At 33.6% G+C, this 21987-nt stretch overlaps 1 protein-coding gene across 2 annotated transcripts in view; it reads right to left on the bottom strand.

Annotated features, from left to right (window-relative positions):
• Window positions 1–21987, bottom strand: part of LOC134854221 (cilium assembly protein DZIP1L-like) — a 44358-nt gene that overhangs the window by 3495 nt on the left and 18876 nt on the right. For both annotated transcript variants that reach the window (XM_063870389.1, XM_063870391.1), the window contains 2 exons: window positions 20593–20691; window positions 19971–20189 (listed from right to left, as the gene is read on the bottom strand). In XM_063870389.1, coding sequence (XP_063726459.1) covers window positions 19971–20189; window positions 20593–20691 — 318 coding nt within the window. The remainder of the gene's footprint in view (window positions 1–19970; window positions 20190–20592; window positions 20692–21987) is intronic.

Genomic DNA, 21987 nt, shown 5'->3' with positions numbered 1-21987 from the left:
CTAGATTGGTTTTCGTTATTTGGAGCGCCATTAATTTTTTCATTTATTCAGTAAAAACTTCACTAGGGACTGTTATTACTTTTTAGCCTTCTGTTTAGTAGCTGAGACATAGACATCAGACAGCTGGAAAAGTGAAGAAAAAAATTGTATCGAAAAAAATTTCACCTTAAAATTCTTTGATTTTCCAGATTTTTTCCATGATTGACAGTATTTTTGATAGATTCAACGCAAACATGATCAGCGAAACAAAAGTTTGATCATTAGTTAATTTTGTATTCCGCTGGGAAGTCCTAAAAAGTTTGATCATTAGTTAATTTTGTATTCCGCTGGGAAGTCCTAAAATTAAAGTCCCAAAACTGAAACAAAAAGTCATTCATGTTTTTGCGCATAATGCACTTTTGTCAATGAAGAGCATAATCGGCCTTCCATATAGCAAATTAACTTGCCACGAAATAAGAAAAAAATCAGGGAAAAATTCGCGGAAAATTAAATTTGAGCGTGAATAACTCTCAAGATTTTGCTAGAAAAACAATAAAACTACAAGACCTATATAAGTGTCCTTATTTCGTTCATTGACAGGTAATAATGAAACAATCTCCTCGCCTAAAACATATATATTTTAAATTTCAAGCCAAATAATTGTCGAGTAACGTCGAATTATAGAAGTGGATATTTCAAAAAAACAAAGTTCTCAAAAAAAGAGTGTTTAATTCTAGCCAACTAATCGAAATGAAAAACAGAATTCTATTTTGCCAGTATTTGAATTTTTGTTTTCTGTATAACTGATTAACCAAATTTTCAAAGTTTCTAGACCATGTGAGTTAGGACCGAAGTGTAACTCATAGAGTAATTTCGGATAGGGTACACCGTCTGCTCGTCACGCTATCTTATTTTCGGCCGGATAGATTCGTGCAACTTCTTAGTCTAATACCGATCCTAATCTTACTCTTATACTATCTAGTCTCAGGTTGTTTAACTAGTCTCTGCTAGGCTCAATAGATCTAGGGTATACTGGTTTATTGCGGCTGCTGAAGTGCTCGGGAGAGTCCAACTAATTTCTAAGTTAAATTCAAATCTCTCTGGTGCTGAAATTACAAGTAACTTCAGCACTTACAAATAAGTGGGTTGTTAGTTAGATGGATCATGATTGGTTAATATTAAATACTTTACATTGGTAAAACATTTAATTTATCCAATCATAAAATGTAGTTTAGATCAGGTTCCACCCATCCGGGTTTTACAGAGTTTTTTAGAATAGTTCTTCTGCAATTCGAAGGATGGATGATGGACGTTTGTTTTTGGCGAACATCATAATTTTCTTCCGTTTCCTCTTTTGTTAGGGAAGTTCCAGGAAGCTGGAGTTAGAGACATAAGACGTTGTGTCTTCTAGTGACAACGACTACGTCTTTGCAACAAACTCAAATCTGATTTCAGAATGGTTTGCTATGTCAGGTTTTTCTGTTCTGCGTGGAGAACTTCTTTTGTGTATGATCTAGTTTGGGAATGGCGTGGAGATTGTGCGTGGAGGGGATGCCTGGTTACTCGGATCTGTACGTATACTTGAACATCGAGGTGGTCATTGGTCTAGTTCAATGAAGTCCTTTTCTGCGAGGTCAAGTCGTACTCTAAATCCTTTGAGTTGTGATTGTGAGCGGCATATCGATTGTAGTTGGTCATTCTCTCTCGAGTGTAGTGGGGTCGTCTTGTCTTTTGATGTTCGTCCTTGGTGTTGTATTCTGATCTATATATTGCATCATGTGATTTTACATTTTATAAAACTTTTATTAGTTTAATATTTTTTAATAATGATTTTAGTTAGTTGTTTTCACAAAAGCTTTTTGTTTTAGTTCGGTTATTTTGAAGAGTTACTCACACTTGAGTAGCTCTTATTAAAAATAGTGGTGTGGTCACAAAGCGTGGATGTAGCGCGGTGGGTTAGGCCGGCTATAGAGCATGCTCAGGACGTCCTTCCTGGTGGGTTAGGCCAGGAGTGGGAGTATGATTTCATGCGGTTTTTGTGAGGGGTCCTGTTATGTGACAACGTTTTATGTTGAGTTTGTTGTGGTCTTACTTATGTTTTGTTGGTTGTGTCCTTTTTTCAAAAATCAAATTGTTCGTGGTATGGGTTTGTCTTTCGACTTTTTTGTGTTTTATTATTTCTTTCTTAGACTTTATAATAGTCTTCAAAAGAATAAATTATCCAGTTTTAAACTGGGTTAATCCGGTTTGGGTACCGTTGGTTTCCTTTTCTTAGTCATGCTGTTATTCTATGATTTGTGGTATTTAGTAAGCTGCGTTGGTTAGTTTTGTTTAGTATATGATTCCTTTCCAACCGGGTTAAAGGAAAGTTTGAAACATGTTATTATATGTTAGAGTTGTTGAGTGTGAAAACTTGAAACTGAAATTCATTATTTTAAACAATTCTTCGTGGGCGAGCTGTGCGAGTGTGGATAGAATTTCTGTGCGAATGAATGAAAATATTAAAGGGTTAGTACTGCAATTGCATTTTATTAATTTACTGCATAGAATTTGTAAATTTACTGCTAGTTATGGGGGAATTTTAAGTTACAAATTTTCATCATAATTAGATTTACTGCTTTTGGGGAAAATTTTAGAAATGAATTTACTGCATTAGTATTAAATTTATAAATTTATAAGTGTAAGAGATTAATAGAATTTTTGAAATCTGTTTGATGAAATTTGCGATTTTTATTTGTCTTTTGTGGTTTTTGTAGGTGATCGTCGGATGAAGGCTAAAATATCTAAAGAAAACATGGATAAAGAATGGTGAGTTTTTAATATTTTAATTAGTTAGTAATATTCATTTAATTCATACTTACCTGTTAGTCGTCGGGGAAAAAACCGTGGGGGAAGATGTCGTGAATTAGTTCTGAAGTTGTTAGTAGTTTAGCTAGAATGCGGATGATATTTTTAGTCTGAAGCAGTGGCCAAAGCAATTGAAGTGCCTTAATAGTGGTTAGTTCTTCAGTGCCTACTGCAAACTCATAAGGTGTGTTTTGGATTAAGTTATATAATTTGTGGTTAAATTTAGTGTTGTGGATGAATTCTAAAATTGGGATTTCTATAGGCTGTACAAACTCGTGCGGGATAAGGAAGGGTCGGGATTCTTCGGCGTTGAAGGTCTTGGTGATGGGGCAGAAAATGTACAATTGGGTTATGGGGTCATAATTACGAAGAATACCATGGAGGTTAGTGTCTTTAATACAATATGTGAAATTTAGGAAATACGGTGAAGTGTATTTTGAATTGATGAATTGAAAACGATGGTGTGGTTGTCTAGAGGGTGTGTGGAGGTCAAAGTGATTTTGGATGAAACGATAGTAACTGTATGTATGTGTTTGTTTAGTGCGCAACATAATATCATGTGAGCAGTGCAAATCTCTTTCGTGTGGTGCAAGGAAATGAAAGGTTAGTGAAAAGATTTGGAAGCGTTCTTTAAAACTTTCGTATGCTTGTGTGTTTGTTAGTGCTTCTGAAATAATGTGATCAAACTTTCGGTCGAAGATGTTTAGTGTAAATACATATGGTGTCTTGATGAAAAATTTCTCGGTGATTTGTGGATTAGCGAAGCGATCGTCGTCTAAGAATTGATCTTGGTTAGCTCTGATGATGTTGTGATCGTAGTATTCTAGTGTATATTCATTAGCTCTAGGTGCAGTGTGTATTTTTAGTGATTTTTTATATCCAACGTAAGTAAACTGTCTAGCGGTTAGTGGTGTAGTTAGTTGATATAGCATGTCTTTGTTTCGTTCTATATCGATGGAAGTGTTGGATAAAGGTAAGCAAAGAGGGTTAGTGAAATGATAGTATGAGGTCCAAGAGAGAGTGGGCATTAAAACGTATTCATCTACAAAGTTGCGTGTTTCGTTAGCGTCGTGAGGGGTGTTTAAGGTGTATTGTGGAAACGAGGGTAAAGTGATAGCTAAAAATTCTTTAGTGTTAGTATGCTGGGGGTGGTTGATGTATTCACGGGCTGTTCCTGGTTTTGCTGGGAAAGGATGGTTGGGGAATTTTCTTTTAAAAGTGCGGTAAGCTCTATTAGTGTTTAGTGAAGATATAGTGGATGTGGATGATGGTGTTAATGATTCAGTATAATTTGAAGAGGGTGTAGGGGGATTGGATGAATTTGTAGTGGAGGAGATTTGGTTTATGGTCGGGGTGTTAAGGTGGTAGGGTTGTTGTTGGAGGGTAATAAAATTATCTAGCTCTGGGGAGATTCGGGGGGTGTCTGGAGAATGAGATGATTGGTCAGAATGGTATGAGGAATAGGTTGGGGTAACTTGGGAAGCATAAGAGGGTGTGGGAGTGATTGGGTCAGGGTTATTGGACAATATGGGTTGAAAAGGAGGTTGAGAAAAATTAGAAGGGTTATGAAAATTATTGGATGGGGATGGTTCTGAGTCGGCAAATTCATCGGGGGTTTCAATATTCGGGTTATTTAGCTGTGAGATGGAGTATAAAACTGAAATATGTGAGTTAGTGTCGGAATTCATGCCTGATGTTACATTGCTAGATGGAAAATCGGGTGGCGGAAAAGCAAAAAGTGGTATGATTGGGATTGGAGAGGTAAGATTGGTTGGATGGGAATTTGATCGGTGTAGTGATCCAAGTTGGCGGCTCATCGTGGGCTAAAAAAATTATTATTTTGAGATTGAAAAGCGGTGGTATGGGGCTGTTCAATAATTTGTTCATAAGTATTATCATCTTGTGATTGATGTGTTATTATATGTTGGACGGGACTTTGCGATGTATTGAGTCGAAAATTTGGATTATGTGTGATTGCTAAATGTCGAAAATTTCGTGGGACTAGGGATAGTGGATGGTTATTTGGTAGGGGTGGTAATTGTGGTGCCGTTGGCTGTGTGTCGACATTGTTATGTTCTTCGTCGTATGTATTTTGTCGTGTTGCTATTTTTGTGTTATATTCTTTTATTTGTGCGTCTAAAAGAATTTTGTTGATAGATGTGGAAAAAATTCCAAAAAATCCTGCAAAGAGTATGCGTGCTACGCTTGCTTGTCTGTTTACTTGTGTGTGTATAGCACATGTATTGTAGATTCCTTTTAAGAGTGAGAAAAGAAATCCAATAAAGTTAAACATTGCGTATAAAATAGTCAATTTTTCTAAGATGTAGTAGGGCCATCCTAGAAAATCAAGGATTTCATTCTTGAGTGTAACAAAGCTAAAAATGTTGATTGGTGATATATCTTGGGGACGGTATTTTTCGCCGTTTAGATATATATAATCTTTAATGTCTTTAAAATATCCGCTATAGTCTTGTGTGTAGATATCGGCAAAACCTGCGGTTTCTGCAAGTTTGCGTAGATTTTGGTCAATTGATTGTCTTTGTATAGTGTCCATTTGTGTTAATAATTCTTGGAATTGTTGTGTTCTAATGTGATGTTGAATATCTGATTTTGAATAGATTCCTATTGATTGTAAGTCTATATTTGGGTTTCGAGCGATAGCGCGAATGCTTTCTGGTGAAAATTTTTTGAGTGATTGCATTAATGTGGGATATGGAGTGAGAAGATAATATTTATTTTCATCAGGGTTTAGTTGTACTACATTGTGGCTATTTTCTGATCCACATGGGACTGCGGTATCCCAGAAATAGGTTCTTCGTGAAAGTGTATCCACGAAATGTACTTTATTCTTATAAAAGATAGGGATTCTTTTATAACATCGTTTATCTTCAAAAACGTATAGTGGTGATACTTTTTTAGTACAAGTATAAAACCATAAGATGTTTCCTTCATAGTCTAAAAAATTTGATCTATTTCCAGATAATAAGTATCCTGCATAGGGTATTTTTAATACTGCTAGTGCAAGTGATTGTAATATTTGTGTTCGTTCTAATTCGCATAGGTGGTGTAGTGTTTCTAATTCGGAGAGTGACATTTCTTGAAAAATTCGGCTAATTGTATAATCTAGTTTCATATCTAAATGAATATCATAGTGGATATTACCGAAATATGTAGTATTCATTAGTGATAATTCTTGTAAGCGTGTGCTTCTGGTGTCATGGGGTTTTAGATGTCCACCAGGTTGTCCGTTGCTTTTTTGAAAATTAACTGGTATATAGGATGTTCCTTCGTTTAAAGGATGACCTGTGGCATATGGGTCGATTTTTATTTTTCCAGTGGTCATGTCGAATCCTTTTTCGTATTCAACTAATATTTCAGAGTATTGTGTTCTGTGAAGTGGATTCCTGTATTTACATGCAAGTTCTGTTTCTTGATATATTTGAAAACGTGTCAATTTATTTTCTATATTGTCAATGTTTCTAAAATTAGAACTTAGTTTTCGTGATGGATGGACTTGTTCATATGGAATTGATTGTATAAAATATTTTTCGTGAAATTTTATCATACGAGCGTGTATTTTTGCTACTTGAAATGTTGTACATGTATCTTCGGGGAACCAAACAATTGTTGCTTGTGTTCTCGTTGTAGGGTCGCAATAACCTTGATCATTTTTACAAGGTAATCGGATTCCTTGATAGATCATTGTATTATCTGATAAATCTCGTGTTAGTTGTATTTTTTCGAGTTGTATTTTCCAATCGAAAAACATTATTTCTTGGTATCCTTTATTTTTTGTGTCTGCTTTGCAGTTTGATGGGTCATTTATACCAATGTGTGGTATCCAATGTTTATCGTGTAGGTCATAGGTTAATCGTCCGTGTGCGCCGTTATACGGGTATTTTTCGTCTAGTTTTATATGTCCTTGGTGTCTTTCAAGTTGTGATTGATGTACAGAGTCTGAAAAAACTTGAAAATTAACTAATTTTCTTTGGGAGTTTTTATTTTGTGTGATGTTTAGTCTTAGTAATTCATTTTTACAATCGTCGGGATTGAGATGTAAAAGACGTTCTATATTACTTTGATAGAATGATTCATGGTCAAGTCGGTTTTTGTTTCCATTCGAGACTTGTGAACAATGTACTTTCTTTTCGGAAAATGTTGCTGTGACTTTATAACCTGTAACTGTTGTTGCTCGGGCTTTTGAATAGAGTGTTGCTATTACATCTGTGGTTTCTATAGCTTGTGGTTCTGTTTCACATTGTGATACTTGATTTATTGCATATTTATGTAGTGTTTTTTGTTCATTTTCTTCACAGTCGTAATGTGTTACTAGTAAATCTTGTGGTCCTGTACGAGGGGAAGGGTTTATGTTTTGATTTGAGATTACTAGAAAAGGGAGTTGGAGAAAAATTAATAATTTTAGAATATACATGTGTATGATAATCCTGAGTATGGATTATAAAATGTAATGTAGCCAATTGTGTTTTTGGTATATCTGTCGTATTTGTATATTACTTCAGTAGTTATAAACGGTGGTGGTAGTGATTGAGCTGTTATGTTAGGTGGATTTAATGGGTAGGGATGTTGGGTAATATTATTTAACTTAACTGTGATTTCAAATTTTAATTGTAAACTGTTTTGTTGGAGTATTTGAATATTGTGATCACGGATATCGTTGTGAATATCTTGGCGATATTGTAATCTATTAAGTGCCCAGTTATGAAGGCGGTTACTTTCTTGATGTTGTCCAAATAGTGGTGGAGGTGCTGTGAATGTATTCCAATCTAGTCTTAAAGGAATATTTATTGATGATTGTTCTCGATATCTGGCGTCGAGATTATTTGGAAAGTTTAAGTTAAAGGGTGGTGGTGAAAACTGGCTTATTGATGGTGTTGATGGTAGTGATAATGTTTCTGGTAGTGATGAGGATGTTGTTGTATCCGTAGAAATATCTATGGGGTCATTGACTAAATTTGGTTCACCTTGTGTAAATGAATGTGTAGTCCAATATGGAAATCGTGATGCCTGGTTTGGGGGGTTAAAGGGATTTTCACGTATTTGCTCAGATGTTGGTGTTGAACCTAAGTAATCTGATGGTAGGCTTGAGGTGCTACGTTGTGAAAGAAGCGTAGGGGTTTCTGGTAATATACCAATGGGGTTTTCTGGAGTGTTTTGTGATGGGGATTGAGGTATATCAAAATGAACTCGGGGAGTTTGAAAATTTCTGTTTCGTCGAGGATGTATAATTTGTCTATTTATTTCGACTGTATTTTGGTTTTGACTAGAATTTCTTATTCTACTTAGTTCTTGTGGTAGTGTTGGGTATAGGTTATATGTTGGTTCGCTTAAAGGTGCTTGTCGTTGGACTGGTTCTAGTGATTCTGATAAACGAGTATGTCGTTCTTCAAAAGTGTATGGATTGTCTTGAAAAGAAATTCGTGTAGACGTTTGAGGATTTTGAGTAGTTGAAGGTGGTGTTTGGTTATCTTGGGATGATGTCGGTGAAGACTGATGCTGTGACTGTTGGGTAGCAATTTTTGATGGTTTTTTGAATTATTACTTTAGTGAGAAATTTTGTGTTTATTATAATATTCTTCCAAAAAAAGAATTAGAAGGACTGTTGCTAGGGCAAATGTGAGGATTGCTTTCTTTATACATTTACAGATGGTCAAAATGAGGGATGATAAAAATGTTATGAAAATTACAAACAATAAAAAAATATCGGTTCTACTGAAAATTGTTCGTATCATTTAGATAAGTTGTTAAAATCGTACCTGTGGATATATTCAAGGGTTTTGGAAAGTTGGAGGAATAGTTCGAGAATAGTGTAGAAAATTAAAAAAATGTTACAAAAAATGATTAGGATTATTAGAAAAGATTCAAGTATATCAAAAAGAAATATTATAAAGGCTTCAAGTATTGAAAAAAAATGTTTAAAATTTATAAGTATTTGAGCAACTGTTTGAGAGAAGAGCATTTAAGAAATGATCTCTTGGTCGAATATTTTTTGCTGTTTGAGGCGATTTTCTAGTGTGGTCGGATTATTTATTAGTTTTTTGACAAGTGGGTTGAGTTCTTTAAAAAATTGTTGGGGGCAATTTTCATGGTGACTGGGAGGTCGTCTTTTTCTTTATTTTTGTTTGTCAAATGATCCGGGGTATGGTGAGATTTTTATACTTTAGGCTAATTAAAATCTTCATTTTGTTACTTTAGGCTAAGTTATCAAATTTGTTTTGGGGGTATTCGTGGTCTGAGTTGGGGAAATATTGTTGATCTTTGGGTTATTAGATAAGGGAGGGGTACGGTATTATGGTGATATTTATTTTAGCTGTCAAGTTGGAGTGATTTGCTTATTTTTGACCTGGAGGTTGTAAAGTTATAGTTAGAGATGTGCCTGGAGTTCTAGATTATTCGTCTAATTGATCTTAGTTTGAGTTAGAGAAAGTGGCGGATTGGATGAATCCTATTGGTCTATTTTGAACTAGAATTATTGCGTACTTGTGAGCATGTTATTTTGAAAAATTGAAATGAAAAATGTTACGGAGGTTTCAAGATTGTGAAGTATAAAATCTTAAAATTACTTTTTAAATTCTACTTTCTTTAATATTTTAGATTGGGGGATGAACATTTTGTAGTTTTTACGTGGTTGATTTCGGAGTCTTGTTGTTTTTCTATGTTCAGATTTGTCTATTTCTTCTTGGGGTATTATTTGTTCTGTCATTTTTCTATTTTTTCTTTGTTTTGGAGATTCTTTATGGTTTTGTGTATTGTTTTTGGTGGCGGTTGGTTTTGTGTTTTGATTTTCGGTGGGGTTATCATTTTGTTCTGTGTTTTTCAGATGTGGTTCATTTTGAATGATTTTTAATCCTGTGAAAGAATATAATTGAGTTAATTCGCGGAGTGCGTATTCTTTTGGGTAATAAGGTAATAGGTTGTTTCGATGTTGAACGATTTCTTTTGTGTTTGAGTCGGTAATTTTATATGTGACATCAGTGGGTTTTGCAATTATTTGGTATGGTCCTTTTCGAAGGGGTTGTAATTTTTTAGAAATTCCTTTTTGAGTATTAAAATTAGGTATTAAAACAAATGTTCCAATTTTTAATTCGGAGGCTGGTGTAAAACGTGAATTGATTTGTTCATTGATGTTTTGTCTTTGTAATAACTTTTTTGTTATTTTTTGATAAATTTCATTGTGTTTTTTATCTCTATTTAGAATCCATTCGGTGTGTGTACCGGAGGCTAGTTTAAGAATTTGTGGGTGATGAAAATGATCTTCATCATGTGTATGTAAAGGTAGGTTATAACAAATTGAGTCTTTATTTGGTTGACAGTAACCTTGTGCGTTTTTATGAGAATTTGCTGTAAACATTATTGGTTTGCGTGGCTTTTGGTTAAAAACCATTTCGTATGGTGACATTCCTAAAGTTGTCGTTATTTGTGAATTATATGCTAAGGGAAATAATTTTACATCTGCTGACCATTCGGTATATTTTGTATCATTTCCGTTGATGATACATCTAAGATATTCTTGTAATGAACGGTTCATACCTTCGACTAAGCCGTTTGTCCAAGGTGCATGAGATGTACGTGGTTTGTGTTTAATGTTATATAAATGACATAGTGTGATAATTTCATTATTTATGAATTCTGTACCGTTGTCTGTAACTAAAATTTCTGGTAGTCCGAATTTTGCTATCCAGTGTTCATAGAGTGTTGTGTAAGCGTAATAAGCGTTACAATGTGGTACTGGGTTAAGTGCTACATAATGTGTAAATGCGTCAACAATTACCATAATGTAGGAGTTTCCTTCTGATGAGGGTGAAATTGGTCCCTTAGTATCAAATGAGATACGATGGTTAAAGTACAAACTTTGTCCTTTAAAATCTTGTTTTTGTGCTATTTGTTTTTGATTTGGGTAAGGTTTATTTAGTTGACATACTATACAATCATTGCATAGTACTTTTATCCAAATTGGTGCATTTGGGAAGTAAAAATTTTGTATAAAATTTGAATATGTTTTTTCTGATCCAGAGTGTCCTTTAATATTTTGTGTATGTGAAATATTAAAAGCTATAAGAATCATACTTAAAGGGAGACATGGAACTGTAGATTCATTCAGGTTATACTCTAAAAGGTCTGTATTGTCGTTAATTGTTGTGTTGTTAAATTTTCGAAAGTATCGGAGGAGTGTTTTGTTTCCTAGAATGGTTGAATCTGCTTTGATAGGTTTAGTTTTATATTTGTGCCATGATTTCAGTTGTCGAATTACTGGGTCAAGGTTTTGATATTGTTTCAGTGTTGAAATTGTAATTGTTTCTGTTGGGGGGAGAAAAATGTTTTCGATTTCTAATTTAGATAAGGGTATTGTGTCAAGTGGGTCGTGAAGGTCAAAAACTTGATTTATTGTGTATTTTGAATCATTTGTTTGTGGTCCTGATAAATTTATTTTATCAGTTAAATCTTCTTTTTCAATTAGTGGAAAATGGTCTTTTTTAGGCGGGTGTTGTTTTGTTCGTTTTTGTTGGGTGTTATTTTTGATCCATTGAGAATATGGGATTGTTTTGAAAGTTGATGTTCCAAGTAGATCAATTTCATAATGATTATTTTGACAATCTAAATAAAGTGGGAAATGTTGTAAATTATTTATTTGTGATTGTTCAATATCAGTTTTTACTGCATATTTGCATTCCAATCGGGGTGATGTTTCGTTTTCTGCAAGGTAGAATTTTATGTTTTTGGGTATTTCAACTGTTGTTTTTCGTGTAAGTAATTCAGGTGGTGTATTTCGACTTAAGGTGTCTGGTAATGCAAGATTTTTTCCTGCAGTCCAAACTATATGTAAGTTTGGAAATTTCATTAGAATTAGTTGAAATCTGTAAACTCGGTGGTTTGGATTAGACTTTTGTGTAAAAAGAAAAATGATTGGTTTATGGTCTGTGAATAGAACTGTTGGATGTTTTGATCCAAGTATCAGAAATTCATATTCTGTCAGTGTATATATTATGGCTGTACATTCTCTCATTAGAGTTGAGAGTCGTAGCTCTGCTTGAGTGAATAGTCGAGAATTTGCTGATATGAGGTTCATTTTATTTGTACCATTATGTGATTGTAATAGTGCTGCACCGATGCCAAAGTTCGAAGCATCGCACATTGCATAAAATGGTTGATTTGAATCTGGAATTGTGTTTGAAATTTGTTCAGTTAAAAGTTTCTTTATTTCTTCAAATCGTGTTTGATGTTCTGTGTTCCATTCAAAATTATTTTGTTGTCTAAGGATGTTATAAAATGGTCGTAGATATAATTGCATTTTATAAACATATTTACTTAAAAAGTTTAACATTCCAAGAAATTCTTGGATTTTCTTTTTATTTGTTGGTGGTTGAAGTTTTTGAATAGCGTCAATGCGTGATTTCAATGGAGTGATTGTTTTTCTTTCTATATTATGTCCTAAGAATTTAACTCTTGTCAAAAAGAAGTGTGATTTATCGGGGGCGGCCTTCAGATTTTCGTTCTGAAGTATTTGGTGATATTTTTCTAAAACATTGAACATCTCGTCTTTTGTTTGTGATTGCATAAAAACATCGTCTAAATAGGTGATTGCGTTTTTCTTGAGTATTAGTGGTCTAAAAATTTTGCTCATAAAAGCTGAAAATGCTGCTGGTCCTATGGATATTCCATAGAATAAGCGGTTGAATTCATATTGTTGGTTTCCTATAACAAATTGTGTTAAACGTCGTGATTGTTCATCTAGTGGCATTTGATTGTATGCACTATTCATATCGGCGGTTGTAAAGTATTTGCCGTTTATTTTTGTTAAAATAACTTGTATTGGTTCAATGGGCCAATTACATTTTGATTCATCTATGAGTGAATTGAGGTATCTAGCGTCGAGAACGATTTTTAATGATTCTCCTTTAGCTAGAATGATAACAGGGTTGATGAATGTGTTGCCTTTTGGTTGTTCTTCTTTGTTTACTGGTGATATAATGTTGTATTGTTCTAAAATATCGAGTAATCTGTTCACTTTATCATGTAAGTGAATTGGTACTTTACTTGCTCTCTGTTTTTTGAAAACTGCGTCTGGTTTTAACGGGAGATGTAGTGATGAACTGATTTTGCCAACATCGAATTTTGATGTTGCATAGACTGATGAATATTTAATTAGCTGTTTGGCTAATTTTTCGAATTCGTCTTGTGTTATTTGTGAATGTTGGAAATTAAACATTGTTAAAAATTTCTGTTGGTCCTCTGTGTAGTTACTTATGTTGAATGTAGGTTTGAAATATGGAGTTTTTGTGAAATAATCCGTATTTCTGTTTTCGTTACTTATTATATTATTTATAGATAATTCTTCATTAAGAATTGTAGATTGGCAAATATCTAGTAATTGGAGTATATTATTTACGCGATAGGCTTTTTCGTGTATTGGTGATATTGTAGAGTTGGTTTCGCAGTATCCTAAAAGTCCTAAAGGTAATGTTACTTGGTAAGGTGTGTTGTTATAAACATGTAAGGAAATAATATCTGAATTCGAATTTTTCAAATATTTTATTGAAGAGATTGTGATTTTGAAAAATTTATGAATAGGTTTGAATTCAAAATCTGACATATAAAATTTTTGTTTGTTTTGTTCTTTATCATATTGGTGAACTTGTTTGATTGAAAAATTATAGATGTTTCCTGATAGTGGTTTCAGGTGTTTTCTTTGTTGGTTAAATATCGGATAGAATTTTGAAAAGAATGGTGGTTGTTTATTTAATCTTTGAAAAAATGTTAAGGATGTTTCTTTTGTTTTTGTATATTTATCTTTGATTAATATTTTACTATTTAGGATGTTAATTGTTGGTATATACTTCGAAATAAATGGTATTCCAATGATATTATATTTAATATCAGTGATATGGAATATTTGTTTAAATGGCTTATTTAGAATTTTACTTTGCTCCATTGTTCTGGTAGGGAGGAGAAATAATTGGATTTTTCCGTAGTTTATCAATGTTGATCCTTGTGCTGTTGCTAGCTTACTGGAGGTTTCAAGAGGTGTTAGCTTTGGGTGTAAAGTTTTTATTTCATTCCATGTGGGAATGTTTATTATGTTTGATTCTGCTCCTGAATCAATTAAAAAATCTATTTCAAGGTCTGGTGGTTGAAATTCTTTATTTCTTGGGCTTTCTAAGAGAAATGGTATTGTCCAAATTTTTTCTTTGGGTTGTTCTTTTTGTATATTTTGGTAGATGTGGTTTGTATTCAAGCATTTTGTTTTGACATTTTGATTGGGTTGTTCTGTAGTATTTTTTGCATTTGTTTCTTGCGTTGTTGGTGTGGAATTTATGGGTGTAGTGTAATAATTTTGAAGAAATTCTGATTGATTTTCATATATGTGTGATGGAAAAGGTTGTTCATATATGACAGATTCATAGTCATTTTCGACTTTTATCATATTGATAGAAAGAGTGTTTTCTGTATCACTTTCTGAATCTGATGATGTACAATTTATTTGATTGAGTTGTAACGTATCAGTAACTGTGTCATCAATACCTGGGGGGTCTGATGTTGTTTCTGGGTTAGCTTGTACTTGATTGATTTGTCTTTGATGTTTAGGTGTACTGCTTCTATGACGATTATTAGAGTTATTATAGTGATTATTATTCCGGTGTGGTGATTGGGAATAATTTCTATAACGATTATTATAACTTGGGTGTCTATTTTGTGAATTATTTCGCGATCTGTTTTGGTAATTATTGTTTGGTCTGTTATAGTTCGATCTATTATATGAGTTATTCCTTGATCGATTGTTCGGGTAATTCTGGTTTCGGTTGTTTGAATAACTTCTATTTCGATTATAGGAGTAGTTTCTATTCCTATTGTATGATGAATTTCGTGATTGGTTGTTTGGATAGTAGTTATTTCTTGATTGGGAATTAGATCTAGAAACAAATCGTTGTGTGTTTGAATTTGATCTGGAGTAGTTATTTCGACTATTTGGTCTATTGTAGTGATTTTGTGATGAATTATACGTGTTTCTTCGTTCTGGTGATCTTCCTCTATAACTTGAGTTATATGGTGATTGATTTCTTGTATAATTTGTATTGTTCGGGAGTGGTTTTCCTGAACTGTTGTTGCTGTGGACTGTTTTGTTCGGTAGATTTTGATCTTTTTTCATGTATTGATAGAATGATTTATTTGGTTCTTTATATTTTTGAGGTTTATTTTGATTATCTTGCTGTTTTTGTCTACATTCGGAAATACTATGTCCGTATCGTCGGCAATAATTACACCATTTTTTGAAAGATGGTTTGCCTTTAAAGTTTGGGTTCTTTTCGTAGATATTGAGTATTTCAGTGATTTTTTCAACGAGGTCTGTCTCTGATTCCTGTATATTATTAATATTAGTGGGAGTCGTTTCAATTCTATTAACGTATTGTAATTTCAGATTTTCCGTTTCTTCTAGTTTCATCGTGATTTCTGCTTGTTCTAATTTGTCTACTAGTTTTCGAAAATCTAAATCGGGTTCTCGAATTGAAGAAGGATGTGATGCTCTCTTTTTTATTGCTATTTTCCTTAATTGTGGTGTTAAGGTCATCATTAAGATTTCTGTCATCTTTGTGTTTTTATAGTCATGTGTATTTAATGAATATGCTTTTCGAACTAGTGTTTCGATTCGTACTGCTATTTGCTTGATGGTTTCGTTTGGTAATCTGCGAATTTCATTACATAAAACTCTTTGTTGTTGTTTGTTTCTTTCGGAGTCAAACATTTTTGAAAATTCTTGTGTAAATCTTTTCCAGTTTGATTTTATTTCTAGAGGTAGTACTGAAAACCATTTTTGGGCTGCGCCATCTAAGGTTGTTTGTATTAACGCTGTGCGTCGATGTATCCAGTTTTGATGTAGTGGCGTATTAATTGGTTCAGGTCCAATATTTAAAATCAGGTTTGCTGTTACTACATTTAAATAATCTTCTACAGAGTATTCAGGGTCTGTTCCTGTGAAAACCATTAAGGGTTTGTTTGATGTTATTGATGATCCACCCATAAGGTATGGATTCATTGTCATTTGTAATGATTCTGCTGCATTTGGCATTTGAGAAAAATTTGAAAGTTGGTTTCTTGTTATTTCATGTTGTTGGAGATAATATGGGAGTGGTATTTCATTTTGCATTTGTGATGGTTGATACGAGTGTGCAGTCATTGGATTTTGTTGTTGAATTGGTTGAAAAGATTGTGTATTAATTGGATTTTGTTGTTGAATTGGTTGTTGATGTTGTGCATCTATTGTTTGTGGAGAAAAATTTCTATGGTTTGTACATGTTTTCTGTATTCCTTGTCTACGATATTCTTGAGTATTTTGTGCAAATATATCTGGTTGTAAGAAATCATCATCTGAGGATAAATAATCCATTTGATAAGATGTTTGTTTTTTATTTTTATTTTGTTGAAAAAATGGGTAATTTTCATTGCGATCCTGTGGAGGATTTGGTTGAAAATTTTTGGAATTATATTGGGCCGTTGGGTTATCCCAGTTTCGAGGTTTTGTATATTGATTAAAATTCCTTTGTGGTTGATAATTTGTTTTTGATGTATGTGTATAATTATAATTATGGTCTGCAAAGTTGTTTCTAGTGAATGTTTTGCGTGTTTTTGATGGTATTGTCATGGGTCTGTATGTTTGGTAATCCATATGTGAATATTTAGGGGCAACCGAAGGTTTAACGGTTGATTGTAAGGTTACCTGTGTTTGTGAAGGATTTGTATTTCTTGGTGTTGTTAAATTTGGGCGTATTGGTGAAATACTTTGTTGCGTAGTTGTTGTGTGTACAATTTCTTCATTTATGAAGTGTGATGGTGTCTGGATATCTTGTTGAGTAAGATTCCTAGTTCCATTGAGGTTTTCATTGTGTATAACTGTAGAGTTTAAACTATTATTTTGTGTATCGGGTAAAAATGTATTATAGTTTAATGGTGTTGCATCAATTGTTAATGGTATTACTCTTACATAATCTCTTATGTAAGATATTGTACCTATTGCTTGACTTGAGATTGATTGTGGAAAGCTTATAAATGCGGGATGAGACCATTCGGGGTCCCAAACATAATCTGATTGTTCTGTGATAGCGGTATCATCGTTCGAATTTTGGGGTCTAAAATTTTTTCTTGCTTGTGCAATTAAATCAATATTGTGTGTGAAATAATCTATTATGAACCATGCCAAAATTTTTTGTAAATCGTGTTTGGTATGTTGTGAAACGTCGTCTTTCGTGAAATTTTCTTTAATGATGTTTAAATAACTAGAGAGTAGTGTGATTTCATGTCGTACTCTTAAATGTTTAGATGTTTCTGTCGGTGAGACATTTGTTAATGGGATTTCGTTTTCTAATATCGAAATATAACTATATATTATTGCGAAAACTTCATTGGTGAAAATGGAGTTTGCTCTTTGTGAGTTATGGTATTGGATGCTTTTTATATATTCTGAAAAAACTTTTGAAAATTCTAAATCAAGATCGTCTGTTTGAATAGTATATGTTCTATTATTATGGTTTGGGGAAGTGAATTCTATAGAGTAGATTCCATACTGTTGTGTTATGTTGCATATATCTTTTAGATAGTGATCTATGATTTGTCTTTTGATTTTTACATCGGGGAACTCTGTTTTACATGGACTGATTCCGGGTTCAAATAAATTTACGAGTAAATTTTGACAAAATATGTGTTGTCCTCTATCAGTATCTGCGTCTACTATAAAAGGAAAGATTTCATCATCATCTGGGGTTTCGTCACCTGGGGTGTGCGTTGAGCTCATTTTTTCGTTCGATGACTGTTAATATGTAATTATTAATGTGTCGAATTGGTTGATTCCAATTGTATAAATGTACTGGTTTGTGTTTATACTGCTTTTTTATTCTTCTTTTTCCTCTTTTTGATGAATTTGAAGTTGTTTCTGAGTCAGAAAAATATAATTGATCGTGAAGTGGGCAATTTTTATCTATTGATTCTTTTAGTTTGTAAAGTTCGTCTAAACTGTTGGTTTCTGATTCTGAAAATGCGTTTCGATTTTTTGAAAATCTTTTTCGTGTTATTTGTCTTTGTTTAGTTATTATTTTCCTCTTTAGTGTTTGTCGTTTTGTGCGAATGTATCCAACTGTTTGTGTATGAGGTGTGATTACAAGGTCGTATTTTTTGTTATTTATTTCACAATTGTGTAAAACGATTGTTTGTTTATTTCCTAGGTTTTTAAATGACATAAGGTTTAGAATGACGGATGCAAAGGTTGTTAAATGATTTCTATTTTCCTAAACTGTTAGTTCTTACGATTTTTTGGTTAGCTTAACCTGGGTCTATTTGTTCAGGGTTGGAGAGAAAAGTATATCGATTCCGAAGAATGATTTTTACTTTCTCGTGACTAGTATAAGCTAAGGTGTTAACTTACTTAATCTTACTTAGGGGTAGTGATTGTGTTCAAGGGTTGGAGAATAGTAAATCGATCCACAAGGTTCAGGTATAATTAGAACGCGAGTAGTTCGTTAGATACTATTTTAAACTTACTAAGTCTAAGATTTATCCTGGGTCTGGTAAGAGGGGGGGTCAAGTGAAGGATGAATAACCGAAGTTCTTCACTATTTATCCTAATTTGAATGATTAGTTTTGTTTAAAAATTTCTATTAGTCTTGGGTCTTTAGAAAGGGTTGGGTAGTGAATCGACGTTTGAGGTCGTTAGACACTAATTAAGTGGGTGGGGGAGAACCAAGTTGTTCTGTTTGATCCAAGGATAAGCCTTGATGATCAAATTTAAAATTTAATTAAGTAGAAAATGATTTAAGATCCAAGGATAAGCCTTGATGATCTGGTTTTAAAATTAAGTGAATTTAAGTTTTAATAAAATTTTAAATGTGTGTAAAGGAAAGATTTAGTGTTTTGATGATGTTAGTGGGTTTATGATTGCTGTTATGTTTTAGATGATGAAGCTGGAACAACAGGATGATTTATGATTACTAGCCAATTATTGTCATGCTACTAATTTTTATTTTTATTTTCCAATAAATATTTTTCAAACATGTTTTGTATAATACTGCAGAGTTTTAGGAAAACGATCTTAGATCTTTTTATCAATCGTTATTGTATATTAATAATTTTGTTTAGCGCCTGAAATGATTTTGAAGATTAACTTCAAGGTTTTATGTTTGCAAATGGAAATCTAAATTCATTGCAAGTAGTATTCGAAATATAAAAGTTTGTTCTGGCTTTTGCCGAACTATCATATAACTATACGGCAAGTTTCTACTTTGTCGTATGTCGTCTTTGGTTCGAGGTCTTCTTCCAATTCCGGGTAGTTCTGTTATGGTTCGGAATATTGGCTCTGATCTATTGAGTCGGAGAGACATTTCAATTAAATTATTGTCGTATAACATTTTGTAAATGTTTTTGTCTAATTTCTAATCTATTTTTGGTTAATTCTAATCTAGTAAGGTCTTGTTCGAGACTTATGGTCGCACCAGATGAGTTAGGACCGAAGTGTAACTCATAGAGTAATTTCGGATAGGGTACACCGTCTGCTCGTCACGCTATCTTATTTTCGGCCGGATAGATTCGTGCAACTTCTTAGTCTAATACCGATCCTAATCTTACTCTTATACTATCTAGTCTCAGGTTGTTTAACTAGTCTCTGCTAGGCTCAATAGATCTAGGGTATACTGGTTTATTGCGGCTGCTGAAGTGCTCGGGAGAGTCCAACTAATTTCTAAGTTAAATTCAAATCTCTCTGGTGCTGAAATTACAAGTAACTTCAGCACTTACAAATAAGTGGGTTGTTAGTTAGATGGATCATGATTGGTTAATATTAAATACTTTACATTGGTAAAACATTTAATTTATCCAATCATAAAATGTAGTTTAGATCAGGTTCCACATGGATGACCTGTACGCAGCCGTCTTTATAACTTTATAAACCACGGAAGCAACATGCATTCCTGTTATTTCAGCCGTCAAGCGAATTTAAATAACAATTCAACTAGAAATTTCACCCATCTAAATATAGACGAGAGGATCATCATTTTTATAGATTTACAAACTAAGATGACGAAGGTGAACAAAAACGCAAAAAAAATCAGAAAAACGAGAAACGACAGAGTAAAAATGGTAAAACTGACTTTTTGCTGACGTCATCATCGGTGAATGGCTCACTGCTGTCACTGTCCGCCGTCCCAAGTGCTGACCCCCCATTGCCTCCTCCTCCACTCCTGTTAGGGTTGCCCTGTTGGTGATGACTTCGAACCCCTGCTCCTCCTCCGGCTCCCATGCCGACATCAACTGACCCCGCTATCTTGCCCGCACTTGACGGCCGAGCGAGTAGCTTAGATTCTAGATTCCTGTGCCAAAAAAAGAAACTAATAGTACGAGTGGTGCGAAAATGAAAGTACCACAATAACCAACACTCATCACTGGTTGAAATGATGATTCCTCTTCAACAAGGCTTCAGAAATAAACTTAAGAGCGCTGATTGGAACTTTTTTCAAGGCAAATAACTGGGATGATAAAACCTCGCTTCAACAATCTAAAATTTGATTTCTGAAGCGCTCTTAAGTTTAATTTCTGAAGCGCTCTTAAGTTTAATTTCTGAAGCGTTACACCATTGATGAGGATTGGTTATGACTATTTATAGAATACCCATTTTTCATAAAGCAACTTATCGTAAGGCGACCATACCCTATACTTCAATTTTTGACAACAAGTTGAAAGATTGCTTTGCACTGTTTTCTATTTCTTGTATACCTTGCCGCAGCTTGGACGCCATTGGTTGATCCAAACGAAGCATTCTGATTGGTCGCACGAGGCTTAGGAGACGGACCAGGCATCATGTTTGCCATCTCACTAAAAAAAATCAGAAAAATCTATGATTTAAAAAAAAAGTCGTTCATTTAAGCAACGGTCACAGTCAAAACTCACAAATTAGAACTTCTTTCTTCTTTATTAGCGGAAATTAAGTAAATGATTTCAAAGTAACAAAATTACCCAGCCTGGAATGTTGGGAAAAGTACGAACGGACTATGCTTGAGGCAGGCCTGAGAGCCGTTCATAGATCCTCTGCTCCATCAAATATTATCGCAGAAACCTCAATCAAATATTATTTTAATGCGTTTTAGGATTCAAGTAATTTGCAAACGCTTTGTGCGCTCAGTTAACCCGAGCTCAGAATCATTACAAACCAAATTGTGCAAGATAATGGGTTCAAAACTGCGTTACTAAACAAAGATTAAAAAAAAACATTTATTAGGATGTAGAGTCAAAAACTTCAGAAAGAGAAAACTAAAGCAGGAGTAAATGTGAAAAGTATTGTAGCGCAAGAAGAACTTTAACAATTTTCTTCAATTGAATAAACAAAATGAGTCGAATTATTTGTTAAATAATTTTTGTTTGCTTAGTGATCAGAAGGCAGAACCTCGTAGAATTCCGCGATTACACTACCTCCGAAAAATTCCTGTCATATTTTTTTCTTTTTCTTTTTTAAACAAATTGAAAAGTTGCCGATAAAGGCACTTCAGTCAGTTTATTTCGGCTCATCTAGTTTCTTTTTTTTTTAATATTTCATGATTTTTTGTGGTCTAAAAATGCGACTGGAAGTTAAATGAGCGGTTCAATAAAACTAAAGGATATACATAATGCTTCTTAAGTTCATTTTAAATCGTTTTCGGGCTTGTTTTTTTAAAAAACATAGCTTCGCGATTATAAAATCTTAAGTTGTTTTTGTTTCTGTTTTAATCACATTTTTTGTTAGGCGTTGTTTTGGCCGTGCTGCCGGAATTTCTGCATCAGAATATCAAAACACTACGAAATTTTTTGAGCTGCATATTTCGGAAACAACTACTCATATTGTCCGAAGGATGTTTAGGTAACAGACACCTGGTTGAAAAACTACAGACCGCGAGATCTCAAATAAACTTTTACCACTCAATTGAACATTTCTGTCGGAAAACAGCGGAGGTGGTGCTGGAATTTATGTAAGTGTGAATATAAGTGGATATGTAAAAATTATTACAATCAATTTGTCTTCGACGAAGTCAACTACAATACCGGCTGCCTATAAATTACATGCAAGCATTCCTACGTGCAAGCATTGGAGAAGTTAACAAAAAGTTAGAGGATCATCTTAGTGATAAAGTTATTTCT

This window comes from Symsagittifera roscoffensis, chromosome 9 (assembly GCF_963678635.1).
Source record: "Symsagittifera roscoffensis chromosome 9, txSymRosc1.1, whole genome shotgun sequence".
NCBI lineage: Eukaryota > Metazoa > Xenacoelomorpha > Acoela > Convolutidae > Symsagittifera > Symsagittifera roscoffensis.
This window is presented reverse-complemented; position numbering and strand designations above follow the sequence as displayed.